This window comes from Ictalurus furcatus, chromosome 8 (assembly GCF_023375685.1).
Source record: "Ictalurus furcatus strain D&B chromosome 8, Billie_1.0, whole genome shotgun sequence".
NCBI lineage: Eukaryota > Metazoa > Chordata > Actinopteri > Siluriformes > Ictaluridae > Ictalurus > Ictalurus furcatus.
Window position 1 is genome coordinate 8054442 of NC_071262.1, and position 14193 is coordinate 8068634.

General features: G+C 37.4%; 1 protein-coding gene across 7 annotated transcripts in view; it reads left to right on the plus strand.

Annotated features, from left to right (window-relative positions):
• The window catches only part of septin6 (septin 6), a 28101-nt gene that overhangs the window by 3681 nt on the left and 10227 nt on the right, over window positions 1-14193 (plus strand). For 3 of the 7 annotated variants that reach the window (XM_053630496.1, XM_053630494.1, XM_053630497.1), the window contains 8 exons: window positions 2481-2676; window positions 4388-4574; window positions 7756-7917; window positions 9797-9893; window positions 11482-11650; window positions 11744-11876; window positions 12434-12624; window positions 13035-13513. In XM_053630496.1, coding sequence (XP_053486471.1) covers window positions 2481-2676; window positions 4388-4574; window positions 7756-7917; window positions 9797-9893; window positions 11482-11650; window positions 11744-11876; window positions 12434-12624; window positions 13035-13257 — 1358 coding nt within the window. In that variant the 3' untranslated portion in view covers window positions 13258-13513. Of the gene's footprint in view, window positions 1-2480; window positions 2677-4387; window positions 4575-7755; window positions 7918-9796; window positions 9894-11481; window positions 11651-11743; window positions 11877-12433; window positions 12625-13034; window positions 13798-14193 lie in introns of those variants that run through there. The other 4 variants (XM_053630500.1, XM_053630498.1, XM_053630499.1 and 1 more) reach the window with 2 other exon arrangements.

Consider the following 14193-nt stretch of genomic DNA (forward strand, 5'->3'; position numbering starts at 1 on the left):
CTCCTTGTCCTTATACAACAAGTGTGGAAAGAAACAAAGTAAAAAACAAACAAATTTTAAATAGAGTAATTATACAGAGTTTTCCCAACAGCTGTGGGATGTTATCCCTCAGATTTGCTCAGTCTAGAATAAAGCTAATGAAGTCTTCTTTTATTATATAATACTATTACGACACATTGCATACAACTTATTTTAAGGTATATTTTATTCTAATGTGGGTAGCTGGTCTTGGAATGCCAATTTCAGAGAGAGATTGGGAGAAAAGTAAAATAATTTGAGAAGTCTCCCAAAGAACTTTTAAATGTGTTTAGTTGAAGATCTGTAGCAGACTTTACTTGACCCCTTCTAACCTCCATAGGCTGAAGGTTGAGAGATACTTCCCTGTGCTGGTGTTGCAGCTGGGGCAAAGGCATCAGAAATATTTGGATTCACCATAACATTTGTAGTTCAGCCTTTTGTAATCTTTATGTTCTCTGTAATTTACTCTGTGGCCTGATGCTGAATGGGTCAGTCAACAAAGCTGTAATTAGAAGTGTGTAATTAGAAGACTTGAGCTTAAATTATTTATATTATTTTTATTAAATGTTCTCCCAACTATTCTGTCATTTGATTAGTTTTTTTGTGGGGTTGTCTCCTTATCTAACAGACCTAATAGCTAATGTAATTTTACGAGCTGAATATTCTCTTATGCAAGAAATTCCAATTAAGTGATGATCATAAAACTTAGTATGGTCATTTTTTTAGAATATAGTTTATTGAGAAATCATGTAAGATAATGAGAAAATATCCACAGAAAATACATTTTATATACATTTTAACTACCTTACTTTTGGTTCCCTGATAACCAGATCACCCTCAAGCATTTCTCCATTGTTTGTTTTTATATAATTATTGTTAAGAGGTACGTTTGTGTTGTGTTCGTTATTTGTAAAAGTTGACCGTGCTAATCATTTTGTGATTTTTATGTATAGTTCTGAACACAAAATCTATAGATAGTGTGAGCATTTCAGTATATGTTTGTGTTCAACACAGTACTCTGAAGGCATCTAGAACAGTGGTTTCCAACCCTGGCTCTGCACATTTTTGTGTTTTCCCTGGTCTAATACACCCAAGAGGGCATGCTAATTACCTAACTAATTGGATAAGAAGAGTTGTAACTGTAAAAGAAAAACCAGTAAAATATCCAAGGCAGGGCTCCAGGTCCAGGGCTATATCTGAAATGCCTCCCTACTTCACTATATGTGGCATGAAATGATGGCTTTTATATGTGCCATTTTGGATTAACCACAGGATAGTTCAATTTATGTTACTTGATGGCAGTGTATGTTAATGATGTTGAAGAAGCTGAACAGCTAATGGTATGTTAATTTATAAGCACAGGTTATACAAATGTGCACAGCAAAAGTGGAAAATTAGTTTGAATTAAAGTCTGGTACTATTACCATGATTATCATGGCAGACATTTTACAGAATCTTTCATTTTTCTGGTTAGTAACATGTAACTGGATAATGTGTAAGAGGGATTTAATCCTCACTATGACTTGGTTAGGTATTTGTGGAATTTTGTCCAAAAAATTCATCTTTTTATTATTTTTATTATTTTATTTTTATTATTTAACTGAATGTTTAAGCATTGTGCACACACCATTCTGTGTGACCAGGGGGAAAATAAATATACATTTTTATATATGTATGTATGTATGTGTGTGTATGTGTATATATATGTATGTATGTATATGATTGTTCACTGAGCCACAAGCATTTCCTCTTCTCTCCATATATATATATATATATATATATATATATATATATATATATATATATATATATATATATATATATATGGCTTTGTGAACAATCAGATCCTACTTTATGGATTAGTAAGAATGGATAAGATGATCAATGAGTCAGGCCTCTGCTGCCATTTCCTAATTGCTCTGCTGGTGATTTAATCCATCACTGAGTGTTTAGGCTTTAGTTTAATCTTTGCTAAGCATCAGTAAGATATGATCGTTTGACAGCAGATTTAAAATGGTAAGTTCCTATATTATTCTAGGTGAAAACACTTTCCTCAGGCTAGCAGGAGGGTGACCCATGGGAAAGTACTTTGCAAGTTAAATATAAGAAGTAGCCAATGTGAATTAGTTATCCATATAATTAACATTCTGGTGGTGTAGGGTGATTAGTCTTTTTATTGCTTTTATTGAGCAGGAATAAGAGCCATGAGCAGCCAAGACGATGAAAGTGGAAAATATCTGACTGTATGAGTTTGTTCATTTAGAAAGCTAGTGTCTGCTTAATGAAAAAACAGATAGCTGAATGTCAATAAGTAAATGATATCTTTTTTTTTTTTAAATGCGAGAGAATTTGACTCTTTGAATTTGGCTGTGTGTATTTTATTGCTGCCCACTTGGACTCCGATACACGTATCCAAGAGCTAAAGATTCCACTGACCTAATGCAGCTATTTTGTGGTTTTAGGGGAGACAGGTTTGGGAAAGTCCACTCTCATGGACACCCTGTTCAACACCAAGTTTGAGGGCGAGCCGACTCAGCATAACCAGCCTGGAGTGCAACTCAAGTCCAACACGTATGAGCTGCAGGAGAGCAACGTGCGCCTTAAGCTCACCATCGTTAACACGGTTGGCTTCGGAGACCAAATAAACAAAGAGGACAGGTGCGAATGGGTTTTGCTCAGTAGTGAGAATATTTTGGATGGATTGAGTGAAAAATGAGTGTGTGTGTGTATGTGTGTGTATGTGTATATATATATATATATATATATATATATATATATATATATATATATATATATATATATATATATATATATATATATATATATATATATATATAAAACCATATGGAACCTGTTTTGTTTGACTTTTCCAGAAAGACTTAATGCTACTTAAAAAGTATTTGAGAGAGGCTTTGACAAAGAATTATGTCAAAAATTCAGTTCAAGTGACCTTGATTATAGGATATAATAACAAGAACAACAATAATAATACAATTATAGTCTTGGCAAGCATATCTCCCGGTGACCAGTTTCTACCAGTGTTCAAAGAACAATAAAGAGACAAAAATGAACATACTTATTTGAAGTATTGTGACAGTAGCTCAATGCGTTGTTTGAAAAGCCTGCTGAAAGTTGATTGGCTGAAGGTGGCCATGTTTTTGAAGTAATTCAGTGGTGATTAAAAATCCAGTTACAAATTAGCACATTGATGCAGCACACCAAATTTCAGCACAGTCTTCAGTTTTAGAGAAATTGCTATTTCAAATGAACTCTTGAACCATTTTCAGTGGATATGCATACAGCATTGCATATCACCTCAGAATCCTTTGCCATACATACATTTCAATTTTATGTGGGTGTTCATGAGTTACAGCCGTTTATGTAAACCAGCTCCACCGCAGTTGGCAGCCACATTGTTTACAAATTTCAACATGTATTTGATAAATATTAAGTTTTAAATTTTTACATCAAATTTGTGACAATCCGACAAAAATCCTAGGACTAGTAGCAAAAGTAAGTTTTGCATAGTATGCAAATTATTGTAGATTGAAGTGAGTGAGGTTAAACGATTCGCATATGAAATTTATATGGGTTGAACCAAGGAATCAGCACTTACAAGAAATTTCAGGCCTTACCGTTCAAGTTTCGTCACCATAGCTCACTGTTAACCCTGTGAAATACCTGCTGAAAACTGAATGGCCATGTTTTTTAAGTAATTAGGTCATCGTCAAAATTCCAATTACAGATTAGCGTAATGATACACCACACCAAATTTCAGCTGGATCGAACTTACCATTCCTGAGAAACAGTTATCTGACCTTGGTTCTGCCACCTATGTATGTCCAGACCCTATACATTTTTCATGACCTCAGAATCTTGCCCTATATATGGCTTTTAAGATTTGTCTGGATGCACACAAGCTTCTGGAGTAAATGTTGCAACCATATTGTTTACAAATGTCAACATGTTTTAAATAATTATTGAGGATCACCATTGGGTCTAGCTGGATTCAAAAGAAGTCAAGGTATAAGATGGGAGAAAAAAGAGTTTAGAGTGTACAACTTATGGTTCTTGAGATGTAGGACAAAAATTAAACGCCTGTGCTATAGCGCCATCATCAAGTCAATGCTATTCCCTTTATTTCACTGAGTAGCTGTTGGAATCCTGCTGTTGAGAACCAATGTGTAAAGATTGGTCACTCGGGTCAAACTGTTTCTTATTAAATTGATTTTATTCAAATACAGAGGGAATCATTTGTTGTCCAGCTGACGTCAATATGCAGTCGCTCCTAGTCATTCATTTTTTAGATTTATTACTATAATCATGATTTTAGATTTAATTTCATTACTCTGTTTGTTCCCGTTTGCAGCTACAAATCTATTGTGGAGTTCATCGACACACAGTTTGAGGCCTACCTTCAAGAAGAACTGAAGATCAAGCGCACCCTGCACAGTTATCACGACTCGCGCATCCATGCCTGTCTGTACTTCATCGCACCCACTGGACACTCCTTAAAATCTCTGGACCTGGTGACCATGAAGAAGCTGGACAGTAAGGTCAGTGCTGCTTAAAGCCTTGCTACTGGTTGAGCCTTAAGGGTCATTAAATTGTATTCCATCCATTTATTTTGTTTTGTTAATGGGATTGTGTTGAGATCATTGTTCACTGTGGTCATAAGGTCAAAATCATCTGTGACCACATTCTGCATTTGCATGCACTGCACCTAAATACACACACCTCCCTCTCTGTTGTAGCAATAACCATCAAGCTCATCTAAGAGTTCAACTAAATATGACCAAGTATACATGCATAAATTAAAACACTAATTAGGACATGGACATATTTTGTGTATATACAGTCCCCTCCAAAAGTATTGGAGCAGCAAGGCCAATTGTTATTTTCGCTAGACACTGAAGACATTATGGTTTGAAATCAAAAGATGATTGAGACGATAGATCAGAATTTCAGCTTTCATTTCCTGAAGTTATTTAGCACATCTAGATGTGTTAAATAACTTAGAACATGGCACCTTTGGTGGCAGACCACTCAATTTTTAAGGTGAGCAAAAGTATAGGAACAGATGGTCACGCCACTGACAATTAAACTGTTGCATTTTTCTTTTGTGTTGCTTTTCCTGGCTTGTACTGCAGCTTCTTTCAGTTGTTTGTTTTGATGGTTTCTCCATTTAGTCTCCTCTTCAGGAGTTGAAATGCATGCTCAATTGGGTTAAGGTCTGGTGATTGACATGGCCAGTCTAAAACCTTCCACTTTTTCCCCCTAATAAAGTCTGCTGTTGTGTTGGCAGTATTTTGGGTCTTTTGTCTTGCTGCATGAAGTTCCTCCTAATTAATTTGGAGGCATTTCTCTGTAAATTGGCAGGCAGAATGTTTCTGTCAACTTCTGAAGTAATTCTGCTGCTACCATCATGAGTTACATAATCAATAAAGATTAATGAGCCCGTTCCAGAAGCAGCAATGCAAGCTAAAGCCATGACACTACCTCGACATGCTTGACTGATGCGCTTGTGTGTTTTGGATCATGAGCAGATGCTTTTTCTCCACACTTTGGCCTTTCCAGCACTGTGGTTGAGGTTAATCTTTGTTCCAGAAACTTTGTGGCTCATCTCTGTATTTCTTTGTGAATTCCAATCTGGCTTTCCGATTCTTACTGCTGCTGATGAGTAGTTTGCATCTTGTGGTATGGCCTCTATATTTTTGCTCTGGAAGTCTTCGAATAATGGATTGTGATACCTTGACCCTTGCTCTGTAGAGGTTGTTGATGTCACTGACTTTTTTTTTGGCCAACCCATTCGGTATCTGTTGCTCAGTACACCAGCAGTTTTTCTTTTTCAGGACATTCCAAATTGTTCTACTGGCTATGCCCAATGCTTGTGTAATGGCTCTGATAGATTTTCCCTCTCTTCTCAGCTTTAAACTGGCTTGCATTTCTCCCATAGACAGCTCTCTGATCATGTTGGTTTAACAACTGCAGTCTTCACAGGTGTAACCTAGGGCTCAAAGCTAGAGTCGACATTCAGAGCTATTAACTGTTTAAACGATCAATTTAACAGGGCACACATGCGCAGCAAGAAACAGCTATCAGTCACATGTTCCAAATTTTTTTATCACTTGAACAAATGGGTGGATTCAAACAATAAAGTGCAATGTTCTAATTTGTTTAACACGTCTAGATGTAAATATCTTGAAATGAAAGTTGAAATTTCAATCTGTCGCATCATATTCATCTTATGAGCTCAAACCCAAATGTCGTCAATGTGTAGAGAAAACAATAGAATTGGCCTTGCTGTTCCAATACTTTTGGAGGGGAGTGTATACACAGTGATGTCTGTTTGGGTTGGCGAAATGGGCAGTATATGTAGGTATATGAATAATAAAAGCAGCAAACACTGCAAGAAGAGGGGGGAAAAAGATGACTAGGGTATGGAGCTACAAAAATACATTCTCAATATGCATTCTTGGAGAACTTGAGAGAAACCTTGCAGATATTTGGCTATTTTTAAATAAACTGTACAATTATAGTGTTTTTGTATTTTGTTACTAAGCTGGATAGGAACTGTGTCCATCAGATGTATTTAATTGTGGTAACTGAAACATATAACACATGTACACACACAATGTGATAACCATTGTGTATACGCTACTACTCCTATGTGTATTATGCTCACAATAAAACCTTAAAGTACTGCAGGCCAGTGTGCGTGGGATCGCTCCATTGAGCAGTGTAGGTGGTCAATTTTTATTTCTTTTTGAAAAGACTGAGCAAGATTTGAGCATTCAGTGTGTGAGCCAATAATGTAGGCTGAATGTTCAGTTAACCCCTATTAATTCCGCTGTGTACAATCCTAGATATTTTTAAGGAAACCCTTATGCTGTTAATCTACTTTGCAGTTACAATTCTGCAGTGTAATGGAGTTAGTTGTGGTCTTGTGGCAAAAGGCAAATCGGCACCAATTTTACTGAACAAATATGACCAAAAAGCACCAAAAAGTTGTACATTACACCTCTCTTAATGACACTCCACTGGCCACCTTTAGGAGATAAGCTGCACAAACGCATCTCTCTCTGTCTCCCTGTGAGCCTGTGTCTGTGTACAAGTCTGTCTGGCGTGTTCTCTTTTACTATGTTAAATCTTACGGCTGAGCACAGGTTATCACCTCAAAAGGTAACAATATATACTGTGCCATATTTCACACTACAGAAGTACTTGTATATTGTAAGTTAACCTTCTGCAATGAGTTTGACCTCCTGCTTTGAGACCTTCTCCAACCATCATACTGTTAAACATTGACAATTGTTTAACTGGTGTAAATAATTTTATTACATTTTTTGTCATGAAAAGGTCAGGTTTCGTATTTGGGACAGTTAAGTTTCCTCTGGGATGATTAAAATAGTGTGCTGAGATGATTCTGGGACAGTCATAAAGCTACTAATTTCGAACTCCATCTATGTGTTGTCAGCTTTGACTGAGATTTTTTCACGAGTGGTCTTCACCAAGTGGTTGTTGTTAGATCGATATTTTATAGAAGTTACATTTATATTTGACTGTAGTGTTATATGCGTCAGTGTAAAGGCTTGTGTGGTAATACTTTCCAAATATAGTTTGGAATTTTTCTGCTTCTGTTAGCCCTGCCATTTAACGAAACAGTAACAGCTACAGGAATGAATTTACTTTTATCTGTTTCTGATGAATGTGTATTGTTTATCACCAATAATGCAGGTGAATATCATCCCCGTCATTGCGAAGTCAGACGCCATCTCAAAGAGTGAACTGGCCAAGTTCAAGATTAAGATTACCAGTGAGCTCGTCAGCAACGGAGTGCAGATTTACCAGTTCCCCACTGATGATGAGACTGTGGCAGAGATCAACTCCACCATGAACGTAAGTCACTCCAGCATTGAGAACACAGCGGTCAAACTCGGGTGCAAAAGAACAGTCCGAGATCGTTTGAGCAAGGTCGTCTTTGTACAGTTCTAGTCGAGCTCTAGTGTGGTTCGATTGTGGAGAGAAAGTGATTCAATCCCGATTAGACCAAAATGCAAGAAGTGAACCAAACATGCTGTTTATTTTGCATTGCTAGAAACGGTTTTCTCCAGATGTGAGGTTCTAAACTAAACAAATGGAGCCAAATGACAGAGCTAAGTCTTGATCTGGAGATTTGGACTTGTGAACAAAAAGAGAAAATAAATGCTCGATGCTATACATAAAATCTAATCATTTCTATAATGATTTTGTATACACCATATGATGCACCATATGACCAAAAGTATGTGTACACCCATATGTGGGTCTTCCTCAAACTGTTGCCACAATGTTGCAAGCACACAATTGCCTAGAATTTCCCTTCACTGGAACTAACCGGCCCAAATGTGCTTAATCATGACAGTGCCCCGTGCACAAAGAGAGATCCATAAAGACATGGTTTGTCAAGTGTGATGTGGAAGAACCCGAGGCCTGCACAGAGTCCTGACCTCGACCTCACTGAACACCTTTGGGATTAACTGGAACGTGGACTGTGATGTGCACCAGTCCTCTGCATTTTGGCTGACCTCACTAATGCTTTTGTGGCTAAATGAGCAAATCCCTACAGCCACGCTCCAAAATCTAGTGTAAAGTCTTCCCAGAAGAGTGGAGGCTATTATAACAGCAAAGGGCAGAACCAAGCCTGTGTTAATGTCCATTGTTTTGGAATGGGCACGTATGGGTGTGATGGTCAGGTGTGCACATACAGTACTTTTAGCCATATGGTTTATATTGAGTGTAGTTCCATGTTTTCTGGGCTCAAGTTTTGGTTGGTTTAATTACATGCAGTGAGAAAGCAAAACAAACCAAATAGCTAACAAATAAAATGTATCAAATTTCAGTCAAATCTTGACTCTGCAACTGGGCTTTTAGGTGTGAAAGTGCCCTCAGTTCCCATGGGATTTCGGTCACAATAAAGCTGTGGTGGATTTCTTTATGAAAATCATGTAATAATAAAAATATTCACTGAAAGGCAAGTATAGCCCTAAAATGGTGTATATATGATATCAGATATACTTACTGTATAGTGAGACTTAAAATGTAATCATTAAAATGGTCTGCAGGTAATTTCACTTTGCATTTTATATCATGGGAGAAACAGTATCTGGTGTATAGCTTGCTATCCTTGTCTTTCTGTGAGGAAATTGCACAGAAGGACAGGAATGTATAATCAGTGTGCTGTCACTACAGGAAGTGTGGGAAACACATACACAGAGGGAACAAAGACTTCTGTGTGAGACAGTAAATAAATAGATACTGAGTGTGGTTCAGTAGATAGTTAGGGTCTAGAGGTTTCACTGCATACATTTTCACACAGAGTGCAAACCCAGAGCCCCTCGCTCTCTCATACAGTGACTGTATGTTAGATACTATCACTGCTGCTACATATTCGTGTCTAAAACTCTACTGCTCTAGATCTCTTTCCTGAGAGTAAATATTAGCATAATGAGGTGGTGGCAGCTTTTATAGAGTGCTTTCATTTAACAGCATTCACTATAGAAATAATCTATTCTTGCCCCAGATGGTTTGCTTTGGTCTTTCAATGTGATTGATAATAGTTCATGAATATCGGGCATACCCATTTGTTTGCATACACATTTGTTTCCCGATTGCTTCCCGATTGTACCTTCCTCTGTGTCAAATAATGCATCTCTCTGTAAATAATGAGAAGAATGTATGTAAAAATTTTGGTTGCAAGAGTACTTCTGATTTGCATGTCCTTTTTTTGGATGCTTAGGGCCATTTGCCGTTTGCAGTAGTGGGAAGTACTGAGGAAGTGAAGATCGGGAACAAGATGGTGAAAGCACGGCAGTACCCATGGGGAACTGTTCAGGGTAAGCTCTAGTCACGTCTTACAGAGGAAATAAAGCTGAGATCCGCTCTCAGAGTCAAGGCTGTTAATGCAGGCCCAGGCTCTTACTCACATAGCTGCACCACATTAACCATGGCTTTGTTTTATTTTTTGGCTGCTTTTTTTTTTTTATGAAGAGGCAGCGAACAGTCACAGTAGCACTTCACTTGATTCATAAGTCACATACTCAAACGTAGCATTTGATGACACCCCCATGGCACAGTAAACCAAAAACCAGCATGCTGTTCCTGGCATTGTGATGCTGTTCTTCTCACTATTTTTTCTTCTGTTCTTCTCACTTCTCACCCCCCACTACATTACATTCATTAAAAGTGGGCTAATGCTTAATTTAGCAAGAAAATGCATGGTAATTTTTGGTTGTGTGTTTTTCAGTAATGTCTGATGTATGACAATGCAGTGGTGTGTGTGTGTGTGTGTGTGTATGTATATGTATATATGTGTGTATGTATGTGTGTGTGTATATATATATATATATATATATGTATATGTATATGTGTATATATATGTATATGTATATATGGCAAAATATTTAAGCTAATTATAAATTATATACCTGCTTCCCTGTGTACTGTGAGCTAAAATAATATAATATGATAATGCTCTTTATGTAATGATCTCTAAGAATGTAATATGATCACTCTATTGTCCTTGTGTCATTGAGTGAGTCATAAGCATTGTCTGTCTGTGAATAAAGGTAATGTATAAAGCTTTTTGACCTCAGGTGATCCAAAACTATTAGGGAAAAAATCCCCCAAAAAGTGTAAAGGTACAATATATTGCGATTGAAAGTGGCTTTTGTTTTGAAGTACCAGGTGAATATCTTTTTATAGAGATGTTTTTGGAGAAAACACATTTCTGAACATTGTGTATTTGCATTTAAAATTTTGTGTACATGTATAACTGGAAAGCATATATGGGTGCATCTCAAAAAATGTGAATATCGTGGAAAAGTTCATATTTGAAAGTGGAACTTTCATATATTCTAGATTCATTACACATAAAGTGAAATATTTGTTAGAATATTTTTTTTTAGATCCACCTGTATATATTAACTCATGACTTTTCATCCCTTCAGCGTGGCTTTTGGAGCACCATCTGCTGGACAAATTTTATTTGCACCTTTTAAAACTGGTGTCGATCTCAAATTCAGCCTGGACATCAGCATTTTTTGTGAGCCCTTGAAGGGCCATAAATGAAGGCTATTAATATTTTAATGCATTATTATCCATTTTTATCAATGAACACCAATAACCTAGGCTCTGAAAGTACAATAGGATGTTTCTATGGAAAAACAAGGGCTAACGGAAACAAATGAACTGTACGTACTATTAGGTGATCGTGATGATATCATTTTTAGCAAATTCACGAGGGCCGAATGAAACGAGTCAGCAGGCTGTGTTGTGGTTGACACCTGTTAAATTTAATTCAGTGGTTCATGAAAAGGATATTTTTTTTAAACGGATGACAATCGGAATTCAAATTGACAATTGGAATAATCAGGTGGCAAGGCTTCATTTTCCTGCTGTTCACAAAGAATTTGCTGTTTTCAGTGGAAAATGAGAACCACTGCGACTTTGTGAAGCTGAGAGAGATGCTGATCCGAGTGAACATGGAGGATCTGAGGGAGCAGACCCACACACGCCACTATGAACTGTACCGCCGCTGCAAACTGGAGGAGATGGGCTTTAAAGACACCGATCCTGACAGCAAACCTTTCAGGTGAGGAGAGATTGTTGGTTGTCTTAATTGAGAACGGAGAGGAATAATTAAGAATTGGGTTGTAAATCATGACTACTTTCACTTTCCTTACAGTTTGCAGGAGACTTATGAGGCCAAAAGGAACGAGTTCATGGGTGAGCTGCAGAAGAAAGAAGAAGAGATGAGGCAGATGTTTGTTCAGAGAGTGAAGGAGAAAGAGGCTGAGCTGAAGGAGGCAGAGAAGGAGGTTCACTTACTTTTAACTCACTTGTTCAAAATTTACATAGAGCATGGGTATTCAAACTGAAAAGGAATTGCAGAGGGTGTGGGTGAGGGGTGAGATGGAAAATACCAAAAGCGAAATATTTTGATGACTGTAGAAGAACTTTTACATATTGCGCATAGGAGTGCCGAAATTCAACATTGGAGTACACCCAAATGTCTTCTTTTTTTGATAATAAAAATGTTAGATGAGCCAATCAGTATGTTTTCCAGTCAGTGCAGACATGTTCAAACAGGTTTTTACACAGGGCATTAGACAAGTCTTTTTTTTTTTTTTTGGTGTGTTAAATGGACTGTTGAGTACCCCTTCCCCAGAGGAAAAAAGCTTGAGTATATCTGCCATCGAGTATTTTGTGTCTACTCATCTGATACATAGGTCTTGAAATTTCTTTGGTAGAAACAAAATTGAGTCTGTGAAATAACAAAAAGATGAATGAGCGGTGTAATGAAATGGTGCCATGACATTCCTTCACCTCACTAAGGAAGCCATTTGACCATTGACCATGTGGTCCTCATATTTAGCTGCATGAAAAGTTCGACCGTCTGAAGAAGCTACACCAGGATGAGAAGAAGAAGCTAGAAGATAAAAAGAAGGCTCTTGATGACGAGCTGAACATCTTCAAGCAGAAGAAAACGGCAGCTGAACTCCTGCAGTCCCAGGCCCAGCAAGCAGGCAGCTCCACCACACTCAAGAGGGACAAAGAGAGGAAAAAGTAAGTATTGACCTCTTAACCTTATCATTTTTCACTCAAAACATTGACCTGATGACCTTAACAGCTGATATCCTTGTGCCCTTTTTAATGATCTAGTTAACTGTCACTGTCTAATGAAAAATTGGAGAGTGTAGCCAATATAAGTTACAAACCCTTATTCTTTTCAGTGGATGTGAGTTGGTACATGTAAAAACAGTTTATTTTGTAAATATAGTGCTTTTTATTATCCAGATTGCCAATTGTTAAATTTGTGATTTAGTCATATTGTACTCCTGACTACTTTTAATCCAAATCATGGAGGAAATATTTCTACTTAAATATAGTAAATCTGAGCTGTTAACAATATTAGCTTTGAGATACAAGTAAATACACACAGAAATATATATATTTTTTTAGTTACGCTTTTCTAGATTTCTAGGGAAATCTCCTCAACCACCACTAATGTGTAGCATCCACCTGGATGATGCGACGGCAGCCATAGTGCGCCCACAGAATGCCCACCACACACCAGCTATTAGTGGAGAGGAGAGAGTGATTCAGAGATGGGGATTATTAGGGGCCCATGATGGAGAAGGACCAATGGGGGAATTTCGCCAGGACCACTGGGGTTATACCTCTTCTCTTTTACGATAAGTGTCTTGGGATTTTTAACGACCACAGAGAGTCAGGACCTCCGTTTAACGTCTCACCCGAAAGGTGGTTCTTGTTTTTACAGTAAAGTGTCCCGTCATTAGGATTAGCAGTATAATGCCCTATACCGGGGCAGTGGGCCTCACACAGACCACAGAGTGAGTGCCCCCTGCTGGCCTCTCTAATACAACTTCCAGCCCCAATACAAATACACCCAAATACTAATACAACCTTGAACCCCAGGAGGTCTCCCATCCAGGTACTGGCCAGGCTTAACCCTGCTTAGCTTCAGTGGAAATCCAGATGTGGCTCTGGCAATATATTGGGATATTCTGGGAAATATTGTGTGGGAATTGTTAGAATTTTCAGAATTTTCTCCATACACATTATTAATTACTACCGCATAATTTAGTAAGACTATGAATTTTCATTTTTAACAATTACTTTAATTTTTTTTTATAATTCTGTTATTGACTGTTCCATTGTTTTTTTGTTAGTACTGTTCATAGGGATATGTATAATAAAGCTTTAAAGAAAAATCCACCCTGACTGACTTAACAGTATTGCATAACAATATTTATAATCAGTGTGATCTTCAGTAGTACAAAAGATTTATTTGAAAATTAAATTCTGAGTTTACTTGTTTTAAACTTCATTCATCAACAAGCTGGTCTATTTTCACTATGTTTTGGGGTTTTTAAAGGTTTAATGGTTTTGTACATTACCCACAGTGCAGTTTGACAATCTGCTCATAGTGGCAGCAGTGGGAATTAACTCTCACTTCATCTATACCCAAAACGCCATGTGTAACAATGCACATGTCCTTTTATTCAGTACAGCTTGCTCATCTTTCACACCACTAACAAGCCCAGCCGAGCCTCTGCCGTAATTCAGAGCAGCTGTGTCATATAGCTGTATTTGCATTCTAGAACTGTGAAT